The 25,356-nt window shown below is 50.6% G+C and overlaps 1 protein-coding gene across 1 annotated transcript; it reads right to left on the bottom strand.

Moving 5' to 3' along the window:
• Nucleotides 1-799: 799 nt before the first annotated feature.
• Nucleotides 800-24,938, bottom strand: STAP2 (signal transducing adaptor family member 2). The gene is made up of 9 exons (XM_060233119.1): nucleotides 24,837-24,938; nucleotides 21,744-21,815; nucleotides 19,340-19,471; nucleotides 13,605-13,661; nucleotides 12,195-12,382; nucleotides 10,836-10,967; nucleotides 7,295-7,364; nucleotides 4,415-4,517; nucleotides 800-948 (listed from the first exon to the last, which is right to left on the bottom strand). The coding sequence occupies exons 1-9, from the start codon at nucleotides 24,930-24,932 to the stop codon at nucleotides 800-802; spliced, it is 999 nt and encodes a 332-aa protein (XP_060089102.1). The 5' UTR covers nucleotides 24,933-24,938.
• Between the last annotated feature and the right edge of the window lie 418 nt (nucleotides 24,939-25,356).

Here is a 25,356-nt window from a genome sequence, read left to right as displayed (position 1 = left end):
GGGCACCTTCTTTTGGGAGCTCATAAATTGGACCCCCTGGTCCAATCTTTTTGAAACCTAGGGAGTATATTGGGGAGAGCCACTGGATGCTATACTGAAAATCTGGTGCCTCGACCTCAAAAAATAGGGCCCCCAGAAATGCCCGCAGATCAATTCTCCATTATTTTCTATGGAAATAAGCCTCCTTAGGGAATTATGAGTTCCCAGCAATAATAATATAATAATAATAATACCTTTTATTTATATCCCGCCCTCCCCACCGAAGCAGGCTCAGGGCGGCTAACAACAGAGTTCAATATACATAGTACAAAAACATTTTAACCATAGTGAATTAAAAACTATTAAAATTCTAAAACAATAAAAATAAATTGTGCTATTATCTAGATGGCGAACTTAATGAGCAGTTCTAGTCTGTGAAGGCCATTTGAAACAAAGTAGTTTTGCAGGCCCTGCGGAATTGCTCAAGGTCCCACAGGGCTCGCATTTCTTCTGGAAGTTGGTTCCATAACTGTGGGGCCATAACGGAGAAAGCCCGGTTACGGGTACTTTGAAGTTTCCCTCCCCTACCCCCGCTTTCTGATTATCCTGAAGCGGGAGGGAGGGCCTCCAAAAAGGGGGATCCCCTGCCCCCACCTGGGAATTGGCAACCCTACTGCCTCCTCACAGGTGTTGGGCCTGGTGTCGTCCATGTTGTATCATTTAAATTTTGTTGTTACCCGCCTTGAGCTTTGCTGTGCAGGGAAGGGAGGGCTATAAGTCTAACCAATAAACACATATGGGGGCGGGGAGTTCCAAGCGCCTAGCCCCCAGCGAGAAGGAAAAGATTCCGTTTTGCCATAGACCGAGCAGAGTCACCTCTTGGGGACGGCGTGGGGATGTCTGGCAGTCGGGGCGGCTTTGGGACCATCCGCACGCTTTCCCCGTTTTCGTTATCCGTCAACACGAACTCTGGGGAAACAAGGAAGGAAAAGAAGAAGGGAAGAGGATGAGACCACTAGAGAGTTCTGGAAAGGGATGTTAAGAGCTAGATCAGCCACGCCGATGTCCCATTAGCCTTAACTCGCTCTTCTCCGTGGGGCTTCCGTCGGATTTCGCACAAGCTGTCCCGAGGCTGCAATTCACCTCACTTCTTCCGCGCAGCAAACAAGATCCTCTAAAAACTGGTTTCCGTTGGCCGCATGAAAAAGGTGAAGCTCGTTGCAGCCCCGGGGCAGGTAGTGCGAAGTTTGACGGAAGGCACGCAGAGAAGAGGAGCGTGAGACCAGGACAAGGCTAGTGGGGAATCAGTCCTAGAGTACAGGAGCACCTTCAAGACAAACACCATTGAACATAAGAACAGAAGAGAAGCCCTGTTGGATCAGGCCAATGGCCGCTCCAGTCCAACACTCCATGTCACATAAGAGAAGCCATGTTGGATCAGGCCAATGGCCCATCCAGTCCAACACTCTGTGTCACATAAGAACATAAGAGAAGCCATGTTGGATCAGGCCAGTGGCCCATCCAGTCCAACACTCTGTGTCACATAAGAACATAAGAGAAGCCATGTTGGATCAGGCCAGTGGCCCCTCCAGTCCAACACTCTGTGTCACATAAGAACATAAGAGAAGCCCTGTTGGATCAGGCCAATGGCCCCTCCAGTCCAACACTCTGTGTCACATAAGAACATAAGAGAAGCCATGTTGGATCAGGCCAGTGGCCCCTCCAGTCCAACACTCTGTGTCACATAAGAACATAAGAGAAGCCCTGTTGGATCAGGCCAATGGCCCCTCCAGTCCAACACTCTGTGTCACATAAGAACATAAGAGAAGCCATGTTGGATCAGGCCAGTGGCCCCTCCAGTCCAACACTCTGTGTCACATAAGAACATCAGAGAAGCCGTGTTGGATCAGGCCAATGGCCCATCCAGTCCAACACTGTGTCACATAAGAGAAGCCATATTGGATCAGGCCAATGGCCCATCCAGTCCAACACTCTGTGTCACATAAGAACATAAGAGAAGCCATGTTGGATCAGGCCAATGGCCCATCCAGTCCAACACTCTGCATCACACAGCGGCCAATATAGTAGGCAAAACAGCCCCTGCTAGAATTCCACCCCTGCACACACCTATGCCTGGACATCATGGTGACCACCAGCAACTTCTACTGGGGCATGGAGTATGTTCATAGAAGTTGCTTGATACCTGTTTCTGCCTGATCCAACATGCTTTCTCTTATGTTCTTATGTCATGTGCCCCACTCGTCCTGATCTGACCACTACACCCGTATGGTCAGGATAGATCCCTCCAGATTTCCCCCGTATGATTCTTGCCCTCCCTTTCTCTGGCTGATCCGGCACATCCCAATGTTCCTCTGAGGACAGAAGCCACCCCTGGGATAGATCTTTTCCTTTGCTCTCAGACCTTTCCAGGGTTGCTTCTCCAGAGGTCTCCAGCTCAAAGCAGCTCCCAAACCAATCACATTTGAATGAAGCAGAGTTATCAATCCAACAGGAAATGATTTTTAGAGTTTACAAATAGTTAAACAATGTATTTCTCTTTTAAAATGGTGCAGGGGTGGCCAACGGTAGCTCTCCAGATGTTTTTTGCCTACAACTCCCATCAGCCACAGCCGGCATGGCCAATGACTGGGGCTGATGGGAGTTGTAGGCAAAAAAAATGTCTGGAGAGCTAGCACTGGCCACCCCTGGTGTATCAGGATAATTTTTGTGTATTGACATACTCCAATAAGGGATATTGGCTGTTTATCTCATCACATATACTGAGCCCATTTTCACTATATTTTATTGTATTTTTTTTCTTTTTTCTAATAGCAAACTAGAATGATGTTTACATGTTAAAAAGTAAATTAGTTGGACAGGAACATCACTGTCCATTGTATTTCTCTCTTAGAAGCCCGCCTAAAGAAGCCCGCCTAAAATCTACTAGGGACAGGGCCTTCTCTGTTATGGCCCCTACATGGTGGAATCAGCTGCCGGAGGAGGTGAGGGCCCTGCGGGACCTTGTTCAGTTCCGCAGGGCCTGTAAGACAACCCTCTTCCGGCTAGCCTACACCTAGCTGATATGAGAAACTAAATGTAGCTTTGCCAGACTCCTGTTATACATATTGTTGTAATGTTTAATGTTTTTAAGGTTTTAAATGTTTTAAATGCTTATATATTTAAATACTTGTTTAATTTTATTTTGACTATTTGTTGTGAGCCGCCCTGAGCCACTTTGTGGGAAGGGCGGGATATAAATCATAAATAAATAAATAAATTAGCTGTATTGACATACTCAAATAAGGGATACTGGCTGTTTATCTCATTACGTATACTAATCCCATCTTCCACTATAATCGAATGTATTTTTCTCCAAATGGCAAACTATATGTACGTTACAAGTGAAAAGGTAAATTAGTTGGATGGGGAAAAACATCTGAGAAAGAAATGCCTGGTTTATAAACAAATAGAGGGATTGACAGACATTCTCACATTTTGACATATTACTGTTTTATCGGTTTCTCACGCTCGTGCTACCCGGATCGAAAGTTCGCTCGGTTTGTTAATTTTACTATTCTGCCATTGGATTTTGAAGTCCTGAAGTCCTCACGAGGGTGGAGGTTACAAGCATCGAGGCACTGCTGTTGAAGACGCAGCTGCGCTGGGCAGGGCATATTTCCAGGATGGAAAACCACCGCCTTCCCAAGATTGCTCTGCATGGTGAACTTTCCACTGGTCATCGAAATAGAGGGGCACCAAAGAAGAGGTACAAGGACTCCTTGAAGAAATCCCTTGGCACCTGTCGCATCAACCATCACCAGTGGTCTGACCTAGCCTCAGATCGCAAAGCATGGAGGCACACCATCCACCAGGCTGTCTCTTCCTTTGAGAACGCACGCATAGCTGGTCTTGAGGACAAAAGGAGATTGAGGAAGAATCGCACTGCTACAGCACCAACCCCAAATCAGACTTTTCCCTGCAGCCACTGTGGCCGGATCTGCCTGTCCCGCATTGGTCTTGTCAGCCACCAGCGAGCCTGCAGCAGACGTGGACTATTGCACCCTTCTTAAATCTTCGTTCGCGAAGTCAAGCCGAGAGAGACATTGGATTTTAAATTTGTACCACCTTGCATTCGAACCCGCTGCCCGCCAGCTATACGTAGCTCTGCTCACTGTACCTGATTCCTTGTCTAAAGAAGTGCGCATGCACACATGAAAGCGTTCATTCTGAATAAAACTTGGTTGGTCTTAAAGGTGCCACTGGACTCCTATTTAGATAAACATTTTGTTTGGGCCAGAAGATGAAACCTGGTGAAAGAGAGCCTGACGGAGCTCCGGTAAGGTCAGGTCGGCTATATTCCCCAGCCAGGGAAAGCAAGTAACCTTGCAAAGCCCTATGTCTGGTTGTGGGTCTTCCCCTCCTTCCCGCAACGTACCCAGGGTTTCCGCGTAGCTGTCATCGAGCTGTAGGGGGATCAGGGTGTGTTTGCTGGTCCTCACAAAGAATTCCACCACACCTGCCAAGGAGGAGCAACAGTACTGCAAGAACAAGGAAACAAATGAAATGGAGCAAACAGCCCTTCCCTTTGACGCTTGTGCACAAAAGAAGGGCTTCGAGCCATCGCACGGCTGACTGCTCAAGGAGGACTGGCGTGCACTTCTCGGCGGGTTTATCCAGAAGGGAGTATTCCTTGAGCTGGGCCGGGCTCTTGCGGGCACGCAGGGCTGCAAGACCGCCTTCGTTTCCCAGCAGAGCCCTTGGCCTGTACCCATAGGCCGGGGGTGGGGGTGGGGCAGTTTCCTTCACGAAAGGCTTCCTTTACAGAAACGAGCAGCTGATGTTTCCACGGCATGGAGGAAGGAGGACTGCTTCCTCAAATTAGTCTACCCTTCCCCCTGGTGTCGCAGTGTCCCATAATGCCCAGAACCCCAAGAAGAAGGAGAAGGAGGAGAAGAAGGAGGAGAAGAAGAAGAAGAAGAAGAAGAAGAAGAAGAAGAAGAAGAAGAAGAAGAAGAAGAAGAAGAAGAAGAAGAAGAAGAAGAAGAAGAAGAAGAAGAAGAAGATGATATTGGATTTATATCCCGCCCTCCACTCCGAAGAGTCTCAGAGCGGCTCACAATCTCCTTTACCTTCCTCCCCCACAACAGACACCCTGTGAGGTAGATGAAGATATTGGATTTATCTCCCGCCCTCCACTCTGAAGAGTCTCAGAGCGGCTCACAATCTCCTTTCCCTTCCTCCCCCACAACAGACACACTGTGAGGTAGATGAAGATATTGGATTTATATCCCGCCCTCCACTCCAAAGAGTCTCAGAGCGGCTCACAATCTCCTTTCCCTTCCTCCCCCACAACAGACACCCTGTGAGGTAGATGAAGATATTGGATTTATATCCCGTCCTCCACTCCGAAGAGTCTCAGAGCAGCCTACAATCTCTTTTCCCTTCCTCCCCCACAACAGACACCCTGTGAGGCAGGTGGGGCTGAGAGAGCTCTCCCAGAAGCTGCCCTTTCAAGGACAGAGTCTCAGAGCAGCCTATAATCTCCTTTCCCTTCCTCCCCCACAACAGACACCCTGTGAGGTGGGTGGGGCTGGAGAGGGCTCTCACAGCAGCTGCCCTTTCAAGGACAACCTCTGCCACAGCTATGGCTGGCCCAAGGCCATGCTAGCAGGTGCAAGTGGAGGAGTGGGGAATCAAACCCGGTTCTCCCAGATAAGAGTCCGCACACTTAACCACTACACCAAACTGGCTCTCCACACCAAACTGGCTCTCCTAAAGCCCTCCTACTCCCCGGTCAGACCCCCACCCTGGTCCATCAAGGTCAGAACAGTCTGATCGAGGGTTTCCGATCCCCAGGTGGGGCAGGAGGAGAGAGCCACGGAGGCATTCACGTTAAATCAACCTCAAATCCTTCGAAATCCAATGATTTATATAAGTGCATTATGGTCAATTTTCTACTGCCGCCCGTCGTCTGTCGAATGTAGGAGCGTTGGTCTCCGATAGGAATGGTTTTAGTCGTTGCCGAAGCGCGTCGAAGCCTCGTGCAAAACGGCATTTCGCGCATCCCTGTTGCGTCTTGCTGCCTTGCTGCATTCCATCCAGATATTGGGTAACGGAGAAGAGTTGGAGCATTGGATTTTGTTTTCACAGCATTGCGCACGACTTCCCGACTCCAGTCTCAAGGAACAAACCGCTGGACTTCAATTTAAGACTGGTTGTTTCAGGAGTGGTTTTTCCTTTGCACTTTGTGTTACACTGTATTGTCTACGAATAATTTGTTTTTTGCAATCATTGAATTTCTAAGGATTTGAGGCTGATTTAACGTGAATGCCTGGTTGGCTCTCTCCTCCTGCTCTACCTTTTCACGTTACTCTGTTTGGTTGCCAATCCCCGGGTGGGGGCGGGGGGATCCCCCGGTTTGGAGGCCCACCCCCCGCTTCAGGGTCATCAGAAAGCGGGGGTGGGGGAAGGGAAATGTCTGCTGGGCACTATATTATACCCTTTGGAGACTGATTCCAATAAGGTATAATGGAGAATCGATCCATGGGTATCTGGGGCTCTGGGAGGGAGGGCTGTTTTTTGAGGTAGAAGCACCAAATTTGCAGCATAGCATCCAACGCTTCTCCCCAAAATACCCTCCAAGTTTCAAAAGGATTGGACCAGGGGGTCTAATTCTATGAGCCCCAAAAGAAGGTGCCCCCATCCTTCATTATTTCCAATAGAGGGAGGGCATTTAAAAGGAGTGCAGTCCCTTGAAATGTGATGGACAGAACTCTCTTTGGAGTTCAACTGTGTTTGTCACAACCGGGCTTCTGGCTCCACCCCCAAAGTCTCCTGCCCCCACCCCAAAGTCTCCTGGCTCCACCCCCAAAGTCCCCAGATATTTTTTGTATTGGACTTGGCAACCCTATACCTGCTCCATGCAGCCCTCGGCCTGAGGCAGGGGAAAGTCTTTCCCAGCACTGCTCTCTGCAGCTGCCAGGGACTGAACCGGGGACTTTCCACATGCGGCTACTAAGCTTAGCTGTGCTACTGATAAATCCAGGCCCTAGACTTTCTGTTTACCCACAGGGGGAAGCCCCAATTTCCTGCCCTTGAGGAATTCAGCAGCTGGAGTAAACAATGGCCTCCATGCAGTGATACTCTTGGAATTTCCCCTGGTCTTTATGGCAAATACCATGAACTACGGAAGGCAGCATAGAATTTCACTCAAGAGTGACATCACATCCTCCACCCAGTTCCTCCCTGCCCGGCACTGCCCCCATCCCCAAATCTTCCCACCTTTGCCGAGTCCTCCCAGGAACCGCCATCTTACCGGATCCTCAACATCGATGATGTATTGTTTGCCAGCTTGGTTGATCTTATAGTGCTTTAGAACAGCAGTTCTGCAACACAGAAGAAAGGGACTTCGATTAAGAAAATGGCCGCCCCAGGTCATGAGAACATCACAAGGATCCCGCCAGATTAGACCAAGGAGGGTTCAGCTCATCCAGCGTCCTGTTCTTGCAGTGGCCAATCACAGGCCCATATAGGGTTGCCGAGTCCCCCGCGGTCTATTGTACCAAAGAGTTTTCCCTCCCAAAATGCTAGAGCGTCCAGGTAAATCATAGAGTTTCCCCGGAAAGAGCGGCCGGCGTGCAATGTCGCCAGCACGATGACATCATTTGTGGGTTGGGAACCTCCCGGATGGGAGAACCCCTGCCCGGCCCAGGGGCTTGGCAGCTGTAGGCCCGTAAGCAGAGCACAGGGGCCAAAACCACCCTTTCCCTCAAACTGTCCAGAGCAGGTACACAGCCTCTGAACGGCGGGGGGGGGGGGTGTTCCAGTCAGCCGTCATGGCTGATTGCCCTTGAAGGTGTGGTCTTCTTTGAGCTCATCGAACCCACAAGGAAGTCATCCAACGCAGGGGCTGCCCCTATGGCACAAGTTCCACAGGTTTACCGAGCACTGCCAAAAGTACTTTCTTTGCTGCTCATCAACTTTAATGGGGGGTGACCCAGCTCTGGGAGGAGAGGTCCCCTGCCAGCAACCTCTGAGAGACAGGAGGGCAGACTTGTTCAAACAGCACAGCAAGGCCACTTCGTAACCAACGTGTCAGGGGGTTGCCAGTCTCCAGAGAGCCAGTTTGGTGTAGTGGTTAATTGTGTGGACTCTTATCTGGGAGAACTGGGTTTGATTCCCCACTCCTCCACTTGCACCTGCTGGAATGGCCTTGGGTCAGCCATAGCTCTCGCAGGAGTTGTCCTCGAAGGGGCAGCTTCTGGGAGAGCTCTCTCCGACACACCCACCTCACAGGGTGTCTGTTGTGGGGGAAGGAGATAAAGGAGATTGTAATCCGCTCCGAGACTCTGTCCTTGAAGGGGCAGCCGCTGGGAGAGCTCTCTCAGCCCCACCCACTTCACAGGGTGTCTGTTGTGGGGGAGGAAGGGAAAGGAGATTGTAGGCTGCTCTGAGACTCTGTCCTTGAAAGGGCAGCTTCTGGGAGAGCTCTCTCAGCCCCACTCACCTCACAGGGTGTCTGTTGTGGGGAGGGGAGAAGATATAGGAGATTATAAACTGCTCTGAGTCTCTGTTTCAAAGAGAAGGGCGGGGTATAAATCTGCAGTCTTCGTCTTCGTTTAATGAAGAGAAAATGAAAAAACCTCTGTGTATAAATGCCTCTTCTATATGCACTTTTGATGTATAATTTCAATACAGTACTAATAACTAGTACTAATTTTTCTAAGCCATGATTTATACCATTCCAAATTTGCCTTTCACTCTCATTTAGCAGAGAATTCTCACTTGCTTTCAACTCTCAGGGTTTTGTTTACAAAAGCAAATTCTGCGAAACAGGAGACTTATAAAGTGTGATTTTTGGCAACAGTTTTAAGATTCCATTTGCTGTTGACCTGCTCTATTAAAACCTTATATGGCTGAGGACCTGCCTACCTTAGGGACCGTCTCTCCCCATATGTTCCTCAGAGGGTACTGAGATCTGGTTCGCAAAATCTATTGACAATCCCTGGGCCGATGTCGCACACTGGCTGGTTTTCCTGGACACTAGCATTTTGGGAGGGAAAAACTCTATGGTACCTATTGTACCATAGAGTTTTCCCTCCCAAATTGCCAGAGCGTCCGGGAAAACCATAGAGTTTTCCCAGAAACACCTAGAGCGGCTGGTGCGTAACATTGCCAGTGCGATGACATCATTTGCAGGTGATGTCATTATGCCAGCGACGTTGGTAGAGGTTCCTCCTGCCAGCCCACAGCCCACCCAGGTGGGAGAACCCCCACCCAGACCGGGGGTTTGGCAGCCCTATCACCACATCATGACTCTATGGTAAAAGCCACAGCTTATCTGGGTGTCCCAGAATGCAATGCTGTTGCTTCTGGTTGCATAGCTTGAACTGATGCCCTGGGATGCCTTTTTAGGGCCCCTGTTTTCACTCTACTGTCCTTTAGAGTAACAGTGGGTGGGAGGCCGGGGCTGAAGCTGGGAGATTGCCCCCCCATAGCAGACAAAATGGACCTTTCTCCTGCTTAAACCACACCCACAGTTGGCAGCAACATGCCCTCTAAGCTGCAGAGTCTTGTAAGCAAAAATTCTACTTTGTGAGCTACTGGCATTAAAGTTGTGAGCTCCTGCATCAATTAGTGTGCTCTGGGGGGCTCCTCCTTCCTAAGCGAAGACAAAAATGTGTGAGCTAGAGGCTAAAAATCTGTGAGCTAGCTCACCCTAACTCAGCTTAGAGGGAACACTGGTTGGCAGTCCCCGGGTGGGATGTGGAGATCTCCTAGAATTACAGCTGATACCAGACGACAGGGAATTTACTCCTGAGAAAATGGCTACTTTGGAGGGTGGGCTCTATGACATCATATCCAGCTGAGGTCCCTCCTCTTCCTGAACCCTGCCTTCCCCAGACCCCACCCCAGACCCCAGACCGAAATCTCCAAGACTTTCCCAACCTGGAGTTGGCAGCCTTAACCTACATCTTGCCTCCTTTTACTGTAGGCTGGAGAAAATGGTCAAAGAGCTAAGGAATGTTTGGTGGGCCAGAGAAGGGCAGGAGTCTGAGCAATTTGGAGGCACAGCCAACCAGGGCGCTTCAGCTCTCTGCCAATCAGAATGCCTGATGTTGCACCGCCCTACCTGTACGGGGAAGGGGGAAATGTCTGCTGGGCACTCCATGATTCCCTATGGAGACCTATTCCCGTAGGACAGGGGTGGCCAACGGTAGCTCTCCAGATGTTTTTTGCCTACAACTCCCATCAGCCCCAGCCATTGGCCATGCTGGCTGGGGCTGATGGGAGTTGTAGGCAAAAAAAACATTTGGAGAGCTACCGTTGGGTATAATGGAGAATTGATCCGTGGGTATCTGGGGATCTGAGGGGACTGTTTTTTTGAGGTAGAAGCACCAGATTTGCAGCATAGTATCTGAGGCCTCTCGTCAAAATACCCTCCAAGTTTCAAAAGGGTTGGACCAGGGGGTCCAATTCTATGAGCCCCCAAAGAAGGTGCCCCTATCCTTCATTATTTCTAATGGAGGGAAGGCATTTAAAAGGTGTGCGATCCCTTTCAATGTGATCGCCAGATCTCCCTTTTGGAGTTCAATGAGGCTTGTCACACCCTTGCTCCTGGCTCCACCCCCAATGTCTCCTGGCTCCACTCCCAAAGTCCCCAGATATCACTTGAGGTTGGTCTTGGCAACCCTATCTGCCAATCAGAATGCTGGATGTTGCGGAGCCCTACCTGTTTTCTTCTGTTCCTGAAAAGAGAGCCAAAACCTGGCTCCAAATTAACTCCCTCGGCTGTTCTGGTCTCCCAGCTCCTGTCTCAGCCCCCCCGCCCCCCAGCAGCTGCGGCCACAACTCACCCATTCACCACCTGCCGCGTGGTCACGGAGACGCTCTTGCCGTCTTTTCCCGGGCGCAGAAGCAGGTTCCCGCAGCCAGTGTTCTTCTCCAGGAGCACCTCCGCTTCTGTCCTGGAGACTCTGAAAAAACAGCTGCGGGGGGCAGAGGAAAAAGAGAAGGCCGGTAAATCCCATCCCAGGACAGGCTATCTCTGTCTACCCTCACCCAGCCTCAGGCTGCCCCATCTGTGAAATGGGCTTCATAATGCCTGGCACCACAAGATACTTTTCGATTGAGACAGGGCTCGTTTTGTTGAAAAATAGGTGGTGGAGCTCATCCAGGGATTGTTATGCAGCTGCGCCTACTCTTCAATGGACAAGGAGGTGGAACTCTCACAAGGAGGAGGTGGAACTCTCAGAAAGGTTCAGGAGCTGCGCTCCTGTGAGCTCCCGCTGAATCCGAGGCCTGGATTGAGAAGACCTAAATGGCCCCTTTCTGACCGTTCTGCAGTTGGTTAACCCATTTACACACACTTATTTCAACATTTAATACATAACAGTTTGGTGCTGACGCTGTTAATGTCTGATGGTAGTCAGTGCTCTAGGTATCCTTTAGGCGAAAGCCAGAACAGTGCTGTCTTTAAAAGGTGTGCGGTCCCTTTAAATATGATGGCCAGAACTCCCTTTGGAGTTCCATTATGCATGTTGCAATCTTGCTCCTGGCTCCACCCCCAAAGTAGGCTTCCCAATCCCCAGGTCCCAGAGGGGGATCTCCCGGTTTTACAGGCTTCCCCCCTCCCCCAGCCAGCTGGCCGGCGGGGGAAGCTCCGCCCCCACAACCATCATGCACTTCCATGAACAATTCCCATAGGGAACGATGGGAAATTGATCCGCGGGTATCGGGGGCTCTGGGGAGGCTGTTTTTTGAGATAGAGGCACCAAATTTTCAGTATAGCATCTAGTGCCTCTCCCCAAAATACCTCCCAAGTTTCAAAAAGATTGGACCAGGGGGTCCAATTCTATGAACCTCAAAAGAAGGTGCCCCTATCCTTCATTATTTCCTATGGAAGGAAGGCATTTAAAAAGATGTGCAGTCTCTTTAAATGTGATGGCCAGAACTCCCTTGAAGTTCAATTATGCTTGTCACACCCTTGCTTTTGGCTCCGCCCCCAATGTCTCCTGGCTCCACCCCCAAAGTCCCCAGATATTTCCTGAATTGGACTTGGCAACCCTACTATTAATACAGTTATTCTCTTAATTGCTTCTTGAAGGAAGAGAAGAGGATAGAAACCAAACCAAACTATATGAAACTTTTACGTGCTGCCTTATTTGAATGAACTGAGAAGCCTCTGCCCACAAGGAACATACAAATCCACTCACTCTGGCTGTTTTGCCTCCGGTAAGTCTCCTCCAGGCGGAACGGAGCGCTCTGGGATCTTGGGGCTGGAGGAACCTTCTCGTGCATCAGGCAGGTCCGTCTTTAATCGCTGCTCCCTCTCCTTCTCGAGAGCTTCCGAGAGCATGTAGAGGTGGCCCGGAAGCAGGGCCAGACTGGAGGGGACCCTCATCTGGTGGGGGGGAGCAGAGCAGAGGGTGAGAGGCCAGTTTCTTGGAATCAGCTTTAGATCACTATGCAGGTTTTCAGGGAGGACAAAAGTAGGGTTGCCAAGTCCAATTTAAGAAATATCTGGGGACTTTGGGGGTGGAGCCAGGAGACGTTGGGGGTGGAGCCAAGATCAAGGCTGTGACAAGCATCATTGAACTCCAAAGGGAGTTCTGGCTATCACATTTAAAGGGACGGCACACCTTTTCAATGCCTTCCTTCCATAGGAAATAATGAAGGATAGGGGCGCCTTCTTTTGGGGCTCATAGAATTGGACCCCCTGGTCCAATCGTTTTGAAACTTGGGGGATATTTCAGGGAGAGGCACTAGATGCTGTACTGAAAATTTGTTGCCTCTACCTCAAAAGACAGCCCCCCCCCAGAGCCCCAGATACCCGCGGATCAATTCTCCATGATTTTCTATGGGAATAAATCTCCATAGGAAATAACAGAGTTCCCAGCAGACATTTCCCTCCCCCCCCCCCGCTTTCTGATGACCCTGAAGCGGGGGGAGGGCCTCCAAACAGGGGGATCCCCTGCCCCCACCTGGGGATTGGGAACCCTAGCCAAAAGGGACACAGAGAGGGACTCAAGCTCATGAGCGGAAGAGCATCTGTGTCAAGAGCAGGGTGAGAACGTGGAAGCAGTTCAAGTGGGTGGCCACGAGGCGCCCCCTCTCCCCATGCCCCTGCACCTGCTGCCTTTGGAACTTTGTGGAGGCCTCCCGAGGCTCGGGTGGCCTCGGCAAAGTCGGGGGCGTGACAGTGACATCATTGTGATGTCATCGGCACAAGTGCACAAAGCCTTGTGGGGGAGCGGAGGAATGCAATCTGGCCTGGAGCACAGGAATCTCTAACACTGGGCCTGTCGACCTCTCTGCGCTGTTGCTGGCCGTCCAGAGAACTGGTTGGTCCCTGTGTGAGACAGGAGGCTGGACTAGATGGACCCTCCCTGGTCTGATCCAGCAGGGCTCTTCTGATGTTCTTATGAAGGCCTCGGCCTCTCTGCCCTGTTGTTGGCCCTCCAGAGTAACTGGCTGGCCACTGTGTGAGACAGGAGACTGGACGAGATGGGTCTTCCCTCGTCTGACCCAGCAGTTTTTAGGAATGACCTAAACCACCTTCTACCATCAAGGCAGGAGTGCTATCGCAGAAGGGGGCTTGCCTTCTCGCAGAGGAGTTTGCTCACCTCCACCATTGTGAGAATGAATGCTTTCCACATCTCCCGAGACTCCAAGCTCTCCATCTGAAACAGAAACGCGTTTCCTAAGAACACTGTCACATTCGGGCGCCCTCTTTCAAGTGAGACCCGGGGATCCCCCAGAACTGCAGCTCATCTCGAGACGAAAGAGATAATTTCTCCTGGAGAAAAGGGATGTTTTGGTTGGATTCTAAGGGCATTGTACCCCACTGTCCTCCCTACACTGAATCCCCAAATCTACAGGAGCTGGATCTGCCAAGCTGTGAATTTGGTAACATTGCCTTATTGAACTGCACAGCTATTTCCCGCTGGTCGCTGAGGGCCCAGAAAAGCAAGTGCCGCAATTTCATTTTCCTCTGCTGGTAGTTGGCGATTAGTTTTGTGCTGAGACAGAGCAGACTTAGGAGGGCCTGGTGTGACTTGGTTAGGGTTGCCAATCCCCAGGTGGGGGCAGGGGATTCCCTGGTTTAGAGACCCTCCCCCCGCTTCAGGGTCATCAGAAAGCGGGGGGTGGGGGTAGGGAAATGTCTACTGGACACTCCATTATTCCCTATGGAGACTGATTCCCATAGGGTACAATGGAGAAGCGATCTGTGGGTATTTGGAGTTCGGGGGGGGCCTTTTTTTGAGGTAGAGGCACCAAATTTCAGCATAGCATCGGGTGCCTCTCCTCAAAACACTCTCCAAGTTTCGAAAAGATTGGACCAGGGGGTCCAATTCTATGAGCCCCCCAAAAAGGTGCCCCTGTCCTTCATTGTTCCCAACGGAGGGAAGGCATTTAAAAGGTGTGCGGTCCTTATAGATGCGATGGCCAGAACTCCCTTCGGAGTTCAGTTATGATCCACCCCCAATGTCTCCTGGCTCCACCCCCAGAATCCCCAGATATTTCTTGAATTGGACTTCGCAACCCTAGACTTGGTCCACAGGGTCGCAAAGAGTCAGACTTTGTTCTAAAGTCTAAAGAGACTTTGTTCTAATAAAACAGTGTCAAACGTGGCAGCTGGGCTGTCCCGCCGAATTTCCGTAGGTTGACATTCTGAAGGGAATCTCTGGGCCTCAATTCCCAGAAACTGCAGAGTCGAGGGAAGTTCAGGAACTGACACACTCAAAACACAATTCTTGCCAAGGCCAGGCCAGAACCTTTGACTGTGTCTTTTATTGGCATTATTTATTGCCAGAGAGCCTTGTCTTTTATTGCCATTATTTATTGCCAATAGTAATCCCTGTAGTAATGTATGGCTGTGAGAGCTGGACCATAAGGAAGGCCGAGCGCAGAAGAATAGATGCTTTTGAGATGCGGTGCTGGAGAAGACTCTTGCGAGTCCCTTGGACTGCAAGAAGATATTGGATTTATATCCCGCCCTCTACTCCAAAGAGTCTCAGAGCGGCTCACAATCTCCTTTACCTTCCTCCCCCACAACAGACACCCTGTGAGGTGGGGGGTGGGGCTGAGAGGACTCTCACAGCAGCTGCCTTTTCAAGGACAACCTCTGCCAGAGCTACGGCTGACCCAAGGCCATTCCAGCAGGTGCAAGTGGAGGAGTGGGGAATCAAACCCTGTTCTCCCAGATCAGAGTCCGCACACTTAACCACTACACCAAACTGGCTCTCTTAACCACTACACCAAACTGCAAGAAGATCCAATCAGTCAGTCCTAAGGGAAATCAACCCAGACTGTTCCCTGGAAGGTCAGATGCTGAAGCTGAAGCTCAAAGACTTTGGCCACCAAACGAGAAGGGAGCCCTCCCTGGAGAAAACCCTGATGCTGGGAAAAACAGAAGGCCAAAAAAGGAGATGGCAAAAGATGAGATGGCTGGACAGCGTTACTGATGTAACAAACACGAATCTGAGCAGACTTCGGAGGATGGTGGAAGACAGGAGGGCCTGGCGTGACTTGGTCCAGGGGCTCGCAAAGAGTCGGACTCGACTGTGCGACTGAACAACAACAACAACATCGATTGCCAGAAAGCCAGCCAGGAAGAAAGCGGGAGTGATTTAAGGGAAAGCGGATGGCCCAGAGTGGGAGGAGCGAAGGTCACACGGAGTGCTGGAAGGGAAGAGATGCTGTGAGGGCGGGGAGGTGGGGGGCCTTGGGGCTGTGAAGGGGGGGAGGAGGTGATTGGCCAGCTCTGGGAGCAGACAGGAAGGCAGGAGCAAGTTTTTAGGAGAGACAACTTTAAAAATCAAATCACAATGATTTAAGTGGCAGATAAGGGTTGCCAAGTCCAATTCAAGAAATATCTGGGGACCTTGGGGGTGGAGCCAAGAGACATTGGGGGTGGAGCCAGGAGACTTTGGGGGTGGAGCCAGGAGCAAGGGTGTGACAAGCATCATTTAACTTCGAAGGGAGTTCTGGCCCTTTGGCCAATTAAAGGGACCACACACTTTTTAAATGCCTGCCCTCCATTGGAAATAATGAAGGATAGGGGCTCCTTCTTTGGGAGCTTGTAGAATTGGACTCTGCGGTCCAATCTTTTTGAAACGTGGAGAGTCTTTTGAGGAGAGGCACCGGATGCTTGCTGCAAATGTAGTGCCTCTACCTCAAAAAATACCCCCACCCAAAGCCCCAGATACCCACCGATCAATTCTCCATTATTTCCTATGGGAATCAGTCTCTATAGGGAATAATGGGAGTGCCCAGCAGACATTTCCCTCCCCCCACCCCTAGGGATTGGCAACCCTAGTGGCAGAGCACTGGGCAGGGACTGAGGGATTCTGTGGAGAACTCGGGTTTCCCCACAATGTGCTTCTGCTTTCCAGAACATTACAAGCCCCTGTTCTTCTGTTGCTTTCATGCCTCTGCAAAAGCGTTGCCAAGTCCAGTTCAAGAAATATCTGGGGACTTTGGGGGTGGAGCCAGGAGCAAGGTTGTGACAAGCACAATTGAACTCCAAAGGGGTCCAGCCATCACATTTAAAGGACCCGCACTCCTTTTAAATGCCTTCCCTCCATTTGGAAATAATGAAGGATAGGGGCACCTTCTTTTGGGGGCTCATAGAACTGGACCCCGGTCCAATCTTTTTGAAACTTGGAGGGTATTTTGGGAGAGGTACTGGATGCTATGCTGAAAATTTGGTGCCTCTACCTCAAAAAACAGCCCCCCCCCAGCCCCAGATATCAAGGGGTCGATTTTCTATTATACCCTATTGGGACGGGTCTCCATTGGACTCCAGAGGATATTTCCTCCTAGGGTTGCCAGGTCCAATTCAAGAAATATCTGGGGACTTTGGGGGTGGAGCTGGGAGACATTGGGGGTGGAGCCAAGAGACATTGGGATGGAGCCAGGAGACTTTGGGGGGGTTGGAGCTGGGAGACATTGGGGGTGGAGCCAAGAGACATTGGGGTGGAGCCAGGAGACTTTGGGGGGGGGGTTGGAGCTGGGAGACATTGGGGGTGGAGCCAAGAGACATTGGGGTGGAGCCAGGAGACTTTCGGGGGGTTGGAGCTGGGAGACATTGGGGGGCCAAGAGACATTGGGGTGGAGCCAGGAGACTTTGGGGGGGTTGGAGCTGGGAGACATTGGGGGTGGAGCCAAGAGACATTGGGGTGGAGCCAGGAAACTTGGGGGGGGGTTGGAGCTGGGAGACATTGGGGTGGAGCCAAGAGACATTGGGGTGGAGCCAGGAGACTTTGGGGGGGGTTGGAGCTGGGAGACATTGGGGGTGGAGCCAGGAGACTTTGGGGGGGTTGGAGCTGGGGGACATTGGGGGTGGAGCCAAGAGACATTGGGGTGGAGCCAGGAGACTTGGGGGGGTTGGAGCTGGGAGACATTGGGGGTGGAGCCAAGAGACATTGGGGTGGAGCCAGGAAACTTTGGGGGTGGAGCCAGGAGCAAGGTTGTGACAAGCACCATTGAACTCCAAAGGGAGTTCCGGCCATCACATTTCAAGGGACCGCACACTTTTTAAATGCCTTCCCTCCATTGGAAATAATGGAGGATAGGCGCACCTTCTTTGGGGGAGTCATAGAATTGGACCCCGATGGGGGACTTGTTTCGTGTGCGCGGCACAATGATGTCACTCGCAAGTGTCGTCATCATGCTGGCAATGTCGCACGCCGGCTGCTCTAGGTGTTTCCGGGGAAACTCTATGGCAGGGGGTGGCCAAGGGTAGATGTTTTTTGCCTACAACTCCCATCAGCCCCAGCCAGCATGGCCAATGGCTGGGGCTGATGGAGTTGTAGGCAAAAAAAACATCTGGAGAGCCCCGTTGGCCACCCCTGCTCTGTGGTTTTCCTGGACGCTGTAGCATTTTGGGAGGGAAAACTCATATGGGTGACATCATCATACTGGGGTTTTGGCAGCCCTAAGTTCTGACCCTTACATTTAAAGGGACCGCATGCCTTTTAAATGCCTTCCCTCCACTGGAAATAATGGATAGGGGCAGAGGTTTTTTTGAGCAGGAATACAGTTCCAGCTCAAGGATGGGACAAAGATGCCTTCAGTGATATCTCCACATCTTCCATGACTGAATCGCCATCAGTGTTGCCTTGAACGAACTCTGAGCTGTGGCTTAACTTTTTTATTTTTCATCCTCTAATCTGTTTTAAACGTTTGATTGTTTCACTGTTTATCTGTTCGATTGCTCATTGTTAGTTTTAATGGCTTACTATGTGGGAATCCATCCTGAGCCCGCCACAGAAAAAGGCGGACGACAAATTGACAGAAATAAATAAACATACCAAATGTGGCGGAACCGGCCCGATTCTGCCTTCAGACCCGATCCCGTCAACTCCCTTTTGAGTTGCCAACTCCTGAAGGGAGCTTGTCTTCTTCCCCTCACTAGGGCATGCTGCCACCACCTGTTCAATTTAGGGGTTCCTGACCGAGAGGAACAGGACTCCCGATTCCCCTTTCCTGCCAGTTCTGAGGCCTGGCCTCAAGGTCCTCTGCCAACCCAGCACCTGGTTAACCCAGAGACCAAAGTCCTTCTTTGGGAGACCCTTGGAGGATTGGCACCTTACCAACTGTATGCCTTCCCCCTTCCCTGGACTCCCCTCTTGCAGTAGCGTGGTCTAAGGCGGTTGGGGAAACTATGTGGTACAGAGGGACTATCTTTTAAACAAATAAAACATTTCTTTAAAACATGCAACTATTTACAGGCATTTTTAAATACAGGGTGAACAGAAGTAATAAATGAAAGTAGGGATAAATGCTCCTTCTTTCCCTAATATATAACTGGCCCTGACCATACCATCCAGAACCGACTCACCAGTCACCAAGACTCAAATCGAACTCACTGTCAGCTTCTCCCGACAACTTTTAACTCCCCGTTTCCCTCCAAAAACCTCAAATATAAAACCCAGTCCCCATCCAGGAACTGTCCTGCAGCCTTCTGGGAGACCAGCCAGAAAGAAAGGAAGGAAGGAAGGAAGGAAGGAAGGAAGGAAGGAAGGAAGGAAGGAAGGAAGAAAGAAAGAAAGAAAGAAAGAAAGAAAGAAAGAAAGAAAGAAAGAAAGAAAGAAAGAAAGAAAGAAAGAAAGAAAGAAAGAAAGAAAGAAAGAAAGAAAGAAAGAAAGAAAGAAAGAAAGAAAGAAAGAAAGAGAGGGAGGGAGGGAAGGGAAGGGAAGGGAAGGGAAGGTCGGTCTCTGGTGTAGGGAAGGCACTAGACAGCCATGCGCTCTGTCCTCTCCGCCACTTCCAACCTCCAGCTGGCTTGCGACACATTTGCGACTGTCCTTTCCTGAACGCACCATGGAGAATCCCCATCTGCCAAGAGAGTTACCTTCAGCTGCACATCTTGGGTCCTCATCCTGATGGTCAACTTGGCCCCTTCCGTGGACCAGACAGCCACCGTCCTTGGGGGATTCTCGTCCGCCAGAGCCACAAAGTCGGCCAGGTCAAGAAGATCAACATACTGGGGAGGAAGGGCGAGAAGACTCAGGCACCAAGTTTCTAGACCTCCTGTTTCCGCTTCAGTTTCAAGTCTTCCCTCTCTGGGCCAAGTTTAGAAGCCTTCACATTACATTAAAGGTCTCCACCTCTCTGCCTGTAAGTAATTTCCCAGGTCTCTATTGCTAGTGGTTGAATATGACGCCACATTTTATTTCTTTATTTTACTTAAAATCCACCTTCCTTCCCAGATGAGGACGCAAAACGACTTAGACCAAGGGTGTCAAACATGCAGTTTGGGAGTCGAATGAGCCCCCAGAGGGCTCCTAACAGGCCCCAGAGCAACTGGCTGTCGTCTGCTTAGAATCATAGAGTTGGAAGGGACCCTCTAGGGTCATCTAGTCCAACCCCCTGCACAATGCAGGAAACTCACAAACACCTCCCCCTAAATTCACAGGATCTTCATTGCTGTCAGATGGCCATCTAGCCTCTGTTTAAAAACCTCCAAGGAAGGAGAGCCCACCACCTTCTCCCTATATCTTGCTTCCTTCTGCATCACAGCTTGCTTTGCTAGACTCTCTCAATCGCACAGCAGAGCTACTGAGTCAAGCCTAGGGTTGCCAATCCCCAGGTGGGGGCAGGGGATCCCCCGGTTTGGAGGCCCTCTCCCCGCTTCAGGGTTGTCAGAAAGTGGGGGGAGGGGAGGGAAACGTCTGCTGGGAACTCTATTATTCCCTATGGAAATTTATTCCCATAGAAAATCATGGAGAATTGATCCGTGGGTATCTGGGGGGGGGGCTGTTTTTTGGGGTAGAGGCACCAAATTTTCAGTATAGCATCTAGTGCCTCTCCCCAAAATATCCCCCAAGTTTCAAAAAGATTGGACCAGGGGGTCTAATTCTATGAGCCCCAAAAGAAGGTGCCCCTATCCTTCATTATTTCCTATGGAAGGAAGGAATTGAAAAGGTGTGCCGTCCCTTTAAGTGTGATTGCCAGAACTCCCTTTGGATTTCAATTATGCTTGTCACAGTCTTGATCTTGGCTCCACCCCTAATGTCTCCTGGCTCCACCCCCAAAGTCCCCAGATATTTCTTGAATTGGACTTGGCAACCCTAGTCAAGCCTCTCTCCCTTCTAACGGCTGAGACTCCCCCCCACCCAGTCCCCTGGGGAAGGAAGGAAAGAGCCAGAGCTTCCTTTGCCCAGTTCCCTGGTTCCCATGGGAGAAATACAAAGAAAGCAGCTTTAAGACCAGAGTGCTAATGTTTTATGTTTTAAGTTTTTAAAAATATAGAAGAAGAAGATATTGGATTTATATCCCACCCTCCACTCCGAAGAGTCTCAGAGCGGCTCACAATCTCCTTTACCTTCCTCCCCCACAACAGAAACCCTGTGAGGTAGATGAAGATATTGGATTTATATCCCGCCCTCCACTCCAAAGAGTCTCAGAGCAGCTCACAATCTCCTTTCCCTTCCTCCCCCACAACAGACACCCTGTGAGGTGGGTAGGACTGAGAGGGCTCTCATAGCAGCTGCCCTTTCAAGGACAACCTCTGCCAGAGCTCTGACTGACCCAAGGCCATTCCAGCAGGTGCAAGTGGAGGAGTGGGGAATCAAACCCGGTTCTCCCAGATAAGAGTCCACACACTTAACCACTACACCAAACTGGCTCTCTATATGTGTGTGTTTGTCTGTGTTCTTTATACAATTTATATCCCTGCTACCCAGTGGTCATTTTGTAGAAAAATAGGTGGCGGAGCTCATCCAGGGATTGTTATTCAGCTGCACCTACTATTCAATGGACGAGGAGGTGGAACTCTCCGAAGGAGGAGGTGGAACTCTCAGAAAGGTTCAGGAGCTGTGCTCCTGTGAGCTCCCACTGAATCTGAGGCCTGCTGCTACCTAATCTTAAATAATACACACGCGGACTGGCCTGACATGGCCCGACCCAACAAGGTCTCATTTATGTCAGCTCCGGCCCTCATAACAAATGCGTTCGACACCCGTCTTAGATCATTCTCCTCTTCGTTGTCCTCTTCTCCCTTTTATCCGCACAATAACCCTGTGAGGTAGGTCAGGCCGAGAGTATGCAGCTGCTCCAAGGTCACCCAGCGAGCTTCCGCAGCGGAGTGGGGATTCGAACCTGGACCATCTAGATCCTAGTCTGACGCTCTGAGCCCCATAGCACACCGAACCATGAAGTTCTCAGTTGGGATGTAGCTAAGTCTCCTCTTTCCCCACCGTCTGCCCTGGATTCCACCCCAAGCCGCACTGACTTTCTTCCCCCAGTGCGCCTACCTGGATATCTCTGTTGCTGTTGTAGAAATAAAGAATGAGGCCTCGAAGGCCAGCCCAGAATTTCTTGTATTCCTGTGAGTAGGGGAAGCAACAATTATTAGTATTATATTCCAGGCGCTGGAGGGGTCTAGTCTCCGCTCCCAAGAAGTTACAATCAGCACCAGTACAAGTAAAAATAGCATGTGCTCTTTATTTTATTTTTAGCCCCCCCCCAAAACTTTCTTTTATTTTTACCCCCCCCCCCTCCCAAGTGACTAAGAATAATAAAATCTGAGGTTCATTAAAACCAGCACCACGAAAACGCCTGCAAGACCCGAGAAGCAAGAATGGTCACAAATCATCAAACTGGGTGGTAGGGTTGCCAATCCCCAGGTGGGGGCAGGGGATCTAGAAGAAGAAGAAGAAGATATTGGATTTATATCCCGCCCTCCACTCCGAAGAGTCTCAGAGCGGCTCACAATCTCCTTTACCTTCCTCCCCCACAACAAACACCCTGTGAGGTGGGTGGGGCTGGAGAGGGCTCTCCCAGCAGCTGCCCTTTCAAGGACAACCTCTGCCAGAGCTATGGCTGACACAAGGCCATTCCATCAGGTGCAAGTGGAGGAGTGGGGAATCAAACCTGGTTCTCCCAGATAACAGTCCGCACACTTAACCACTACACCAAACTTGCTCCAAACTTACTGGTTTGGAGCCCCCCCCCCGCTTCAGGGTCATCAGAAAGCGGGGGGAGGGGAGGGAAATGTCTGCTGGGAACTCTATTATTCCCTACGGAGACTTATTCCCATAGGAAATAATGGAGAATTGATCCATGGGTATCTGGGGCTCTGGGGGGGGGGGGCTGTGGTTTGAGGTAGAGGCACCGTATTTTCAGCATGGCATTCAGTGACTCTCCCCAAAATACCCCCAAAGTTTCAAAAAGATTGGACCAGGGGGTCCAATTCTATGAGCCCCAAAAGAAGGTGTCCCTATCCTTCATCATTTCCTATGAAAGGAAGGCATTTTAAAAGGTGTGCTGTCCCTTTCAATGTGATGGCCAGAACTCCTTTTGGAGTTCAATAATGCTTGTCACACCCTTGCTCCTGGCTCCACCCCAATGTCTCCTGGCTCCACCCCCAAAGTCCCCAGATATTTCTTGAATTGGACTTGGCAACCCTACTGGGTGGAAATACACCAAGGAAAGGGGATTTTAAAAGTGACAGCACATGACTGGCAGCAATAGCATCAGAAAGGTCAAGAAGGCACAGAGCAGAGACATAAATCCATGCACTGCATACAAGAGAAGGAAGGGGCACATCTCTGAACAGAGTTGCCAATCTCCAAATCTCCAGGTGGGGGCAGGGGATCCCCCGGTTTGGAGGCCCTCCCCCACTTCAGGCTCATCAGAAAGTGAGGAGTGGATAGGGTTGCCAATCCCCAGGTGGGGGCAGGGGATCCCCCGGTTTGGAGGCCCTCCCCCTGCTTCAGGGTCGTCAGAAAGTGGGGGAAATGTCTGCTGGGTACTCTATTATTCCCTATGGAGATTTATTCCCATAGAAAATCATGGAGAATTGATCTGCAAGTATCTGGGGCTCTGGGGAGGGGCTGTTTTTTGAGGTAGAGGCACCAAATTTTCAGTATAGCATCTAGTGCCTCTCCCCAAAATACCTCCCAAGTTTCAAAAAGATTGGACCAGGGGGTCCAATTCTATGAGCCTCAATAGAAGGTGCCCCTATCCTTCATTATTTCCTATGGAAGGAAGGAATTGGAAAAGTGTGCCGTCCCTTTAAAGGTGATGGCCAGAACTCCCTTTGGAGTTCAATTATGCTTGTCACAGCCTTGATCTTGGCTCCACCCCTAATGTCTCCTGGTTCCACCCCCCAAAGTCTCCTGGCTCCACCCACAAAGTCCCCAGATATTTCTTGAATTGGACTTGGCAACCCTAGGAGTGGAGGTGGGGGGAGGGAAATGTTTTCTGGCACTCCGTTGTTCCCTCCACGGAGACCGATTTCCATAGGGTATCATGCAGAATTGATCTGCAGGTACCTGGGGCTCTGGTGGGGGGGGGGTCTGTTTTTTGAGCTAGAGACACCAAATTTTCAGCACAGCATCCAGTGCCTCTCCCCAAAATGCCCTCCAAGTTTCAAAAGGGTTGGACCAGGGGTTCCAATTCTACGAGCCCCCAAAGAAGGTGCCCCTATCCTTCATTATTTCCAGTGGAGGAGATTCATTTAAAAGGTGTGTGGTCCCTTTCAATGTGATGGCCAGAACTCTCTTTGGAGTTCAAGTGTGCTTGCTACAACCTTGCTTCTGGCTCCATCCCCAATGTCTCCTGGCTCCACTCCCAAAGTCCCCCAGATATTTCTTGAATTGGACTTGGCAACCCTACCTCCGAAGAAATTCTTCCTCTATTTCAAGTGTATTTTTCTCCCATCCTTCCCCCAAAGACCACGCCTGGTTCTTTGCTCTGCATTTTATCCCGACAATAAAACTGTCAGGCGCGGCAGGCCGAAGAGAGTGAACGTGACAATTCCAGGAATATTCAGTGAACTTCACGGCAGAGTGGGGATTTGAACCCGCGTCTTCAGGTCTCTTGCCTGATGCTCTAACCATTCCCCCACAGAGGCTCTCACCTGGCTAAGCAGGGTTAACTGCAGGCTCACTGGGGGGGGGGTGCCACATCTGGGGTGCCACCACCAAGAAGGCCAACCTGTAATCAGATCAGTTTGCCAGACACCACAGCTAACTTGGGTGGGGGCGGGGAGCGGAAATCTCTGATTTAGCAAAACATAAATCACAGTCCAAGCGGCAGTAACAGCAGCAGTTCTAGACTCAGGAGGAAATCCTTTAGAAGCGAGGTTCAGAAACGTCATCCAAGTTTTCTTTTGGCATACTAATTTTAAAATCTTGAATAATTTCATTGCATACATTCACGGCAATTATGAAATCCCTCCCATACCAGAAAAGCTGTCTGCTGGAGCCTCCGGAACGGTGCCATTTGTGGCCGTCCCAAGAGATCGTGCCCAGCTTCATGCCACGGAGAGCAGACCTCCACAAGTCAAACCTCCGCTGAAATGCTCACGAGCCAGCTAACTTTGGGCAGTCAGCAGCACTTACTTTTTCCCATGGCGCCTTCTTCTCCAAGTACCCCTCGTAATAATGGGGTGTCTGGCTGAGCCGTGCCTTCCTCTCCTGGCCGAGTGGCACCGCCATCTGCCCTCACCAGCACCCCAGGCTTTCTGGCAGCTTCTCTCCCACAGTCCGGAACCAGGAAGCAAAACGCCATAAATTAAACTCCACTGTTTACTCTTTTCTAGTTTTTCTTTTACCTGAATTTCTCTGAGGCCCTCCCCTCAGCGGGCGTGATTGGACCGCTGAACCTTGGACAGAAGAAAGGGACAGAGAAACAGCAACACAGCCTTTTCGCCTGCTGCAGGGCTTCAGTCTGAGAGAGCCAGCTTGGTGTAGTGTTTAAGTGTGCGGACTCTTATCTGGGAGAAACGGGTTTGATTCCCCACTCTTCCAGTTGAACCTGCTGGATTGGCCTTGGGCCAGCCATAGCTCTTGCAGGAGTTGTCCTTGAAAGGGCAGCTGCTGTAAGAGCTCTCTCAGCCCCACCTGCCTCACAGGGTGTCTG

Source organism: Heteronotia binoei, chromosome 2 (assembly GCF_032191835.1).
Source record: "Heteronotia binoei isolate CCM8104 ecotype False Entrance Well chromosome 2, APGP_CSIRO_Hbin_v1, whole genome shotgun sequence".
In the NCBI taxonomy this organism is placed as follows: Eukaryota; Metazoa; Chordata; class Lepidosauria; order Squamata; family Gekkonidae; genus Heteronotia; species Heteronotia binoei.
Note: the sequence above shows the minus strand (reverse complement) of the source record. Positions and strands in the feature narration are given on the sequence as shown.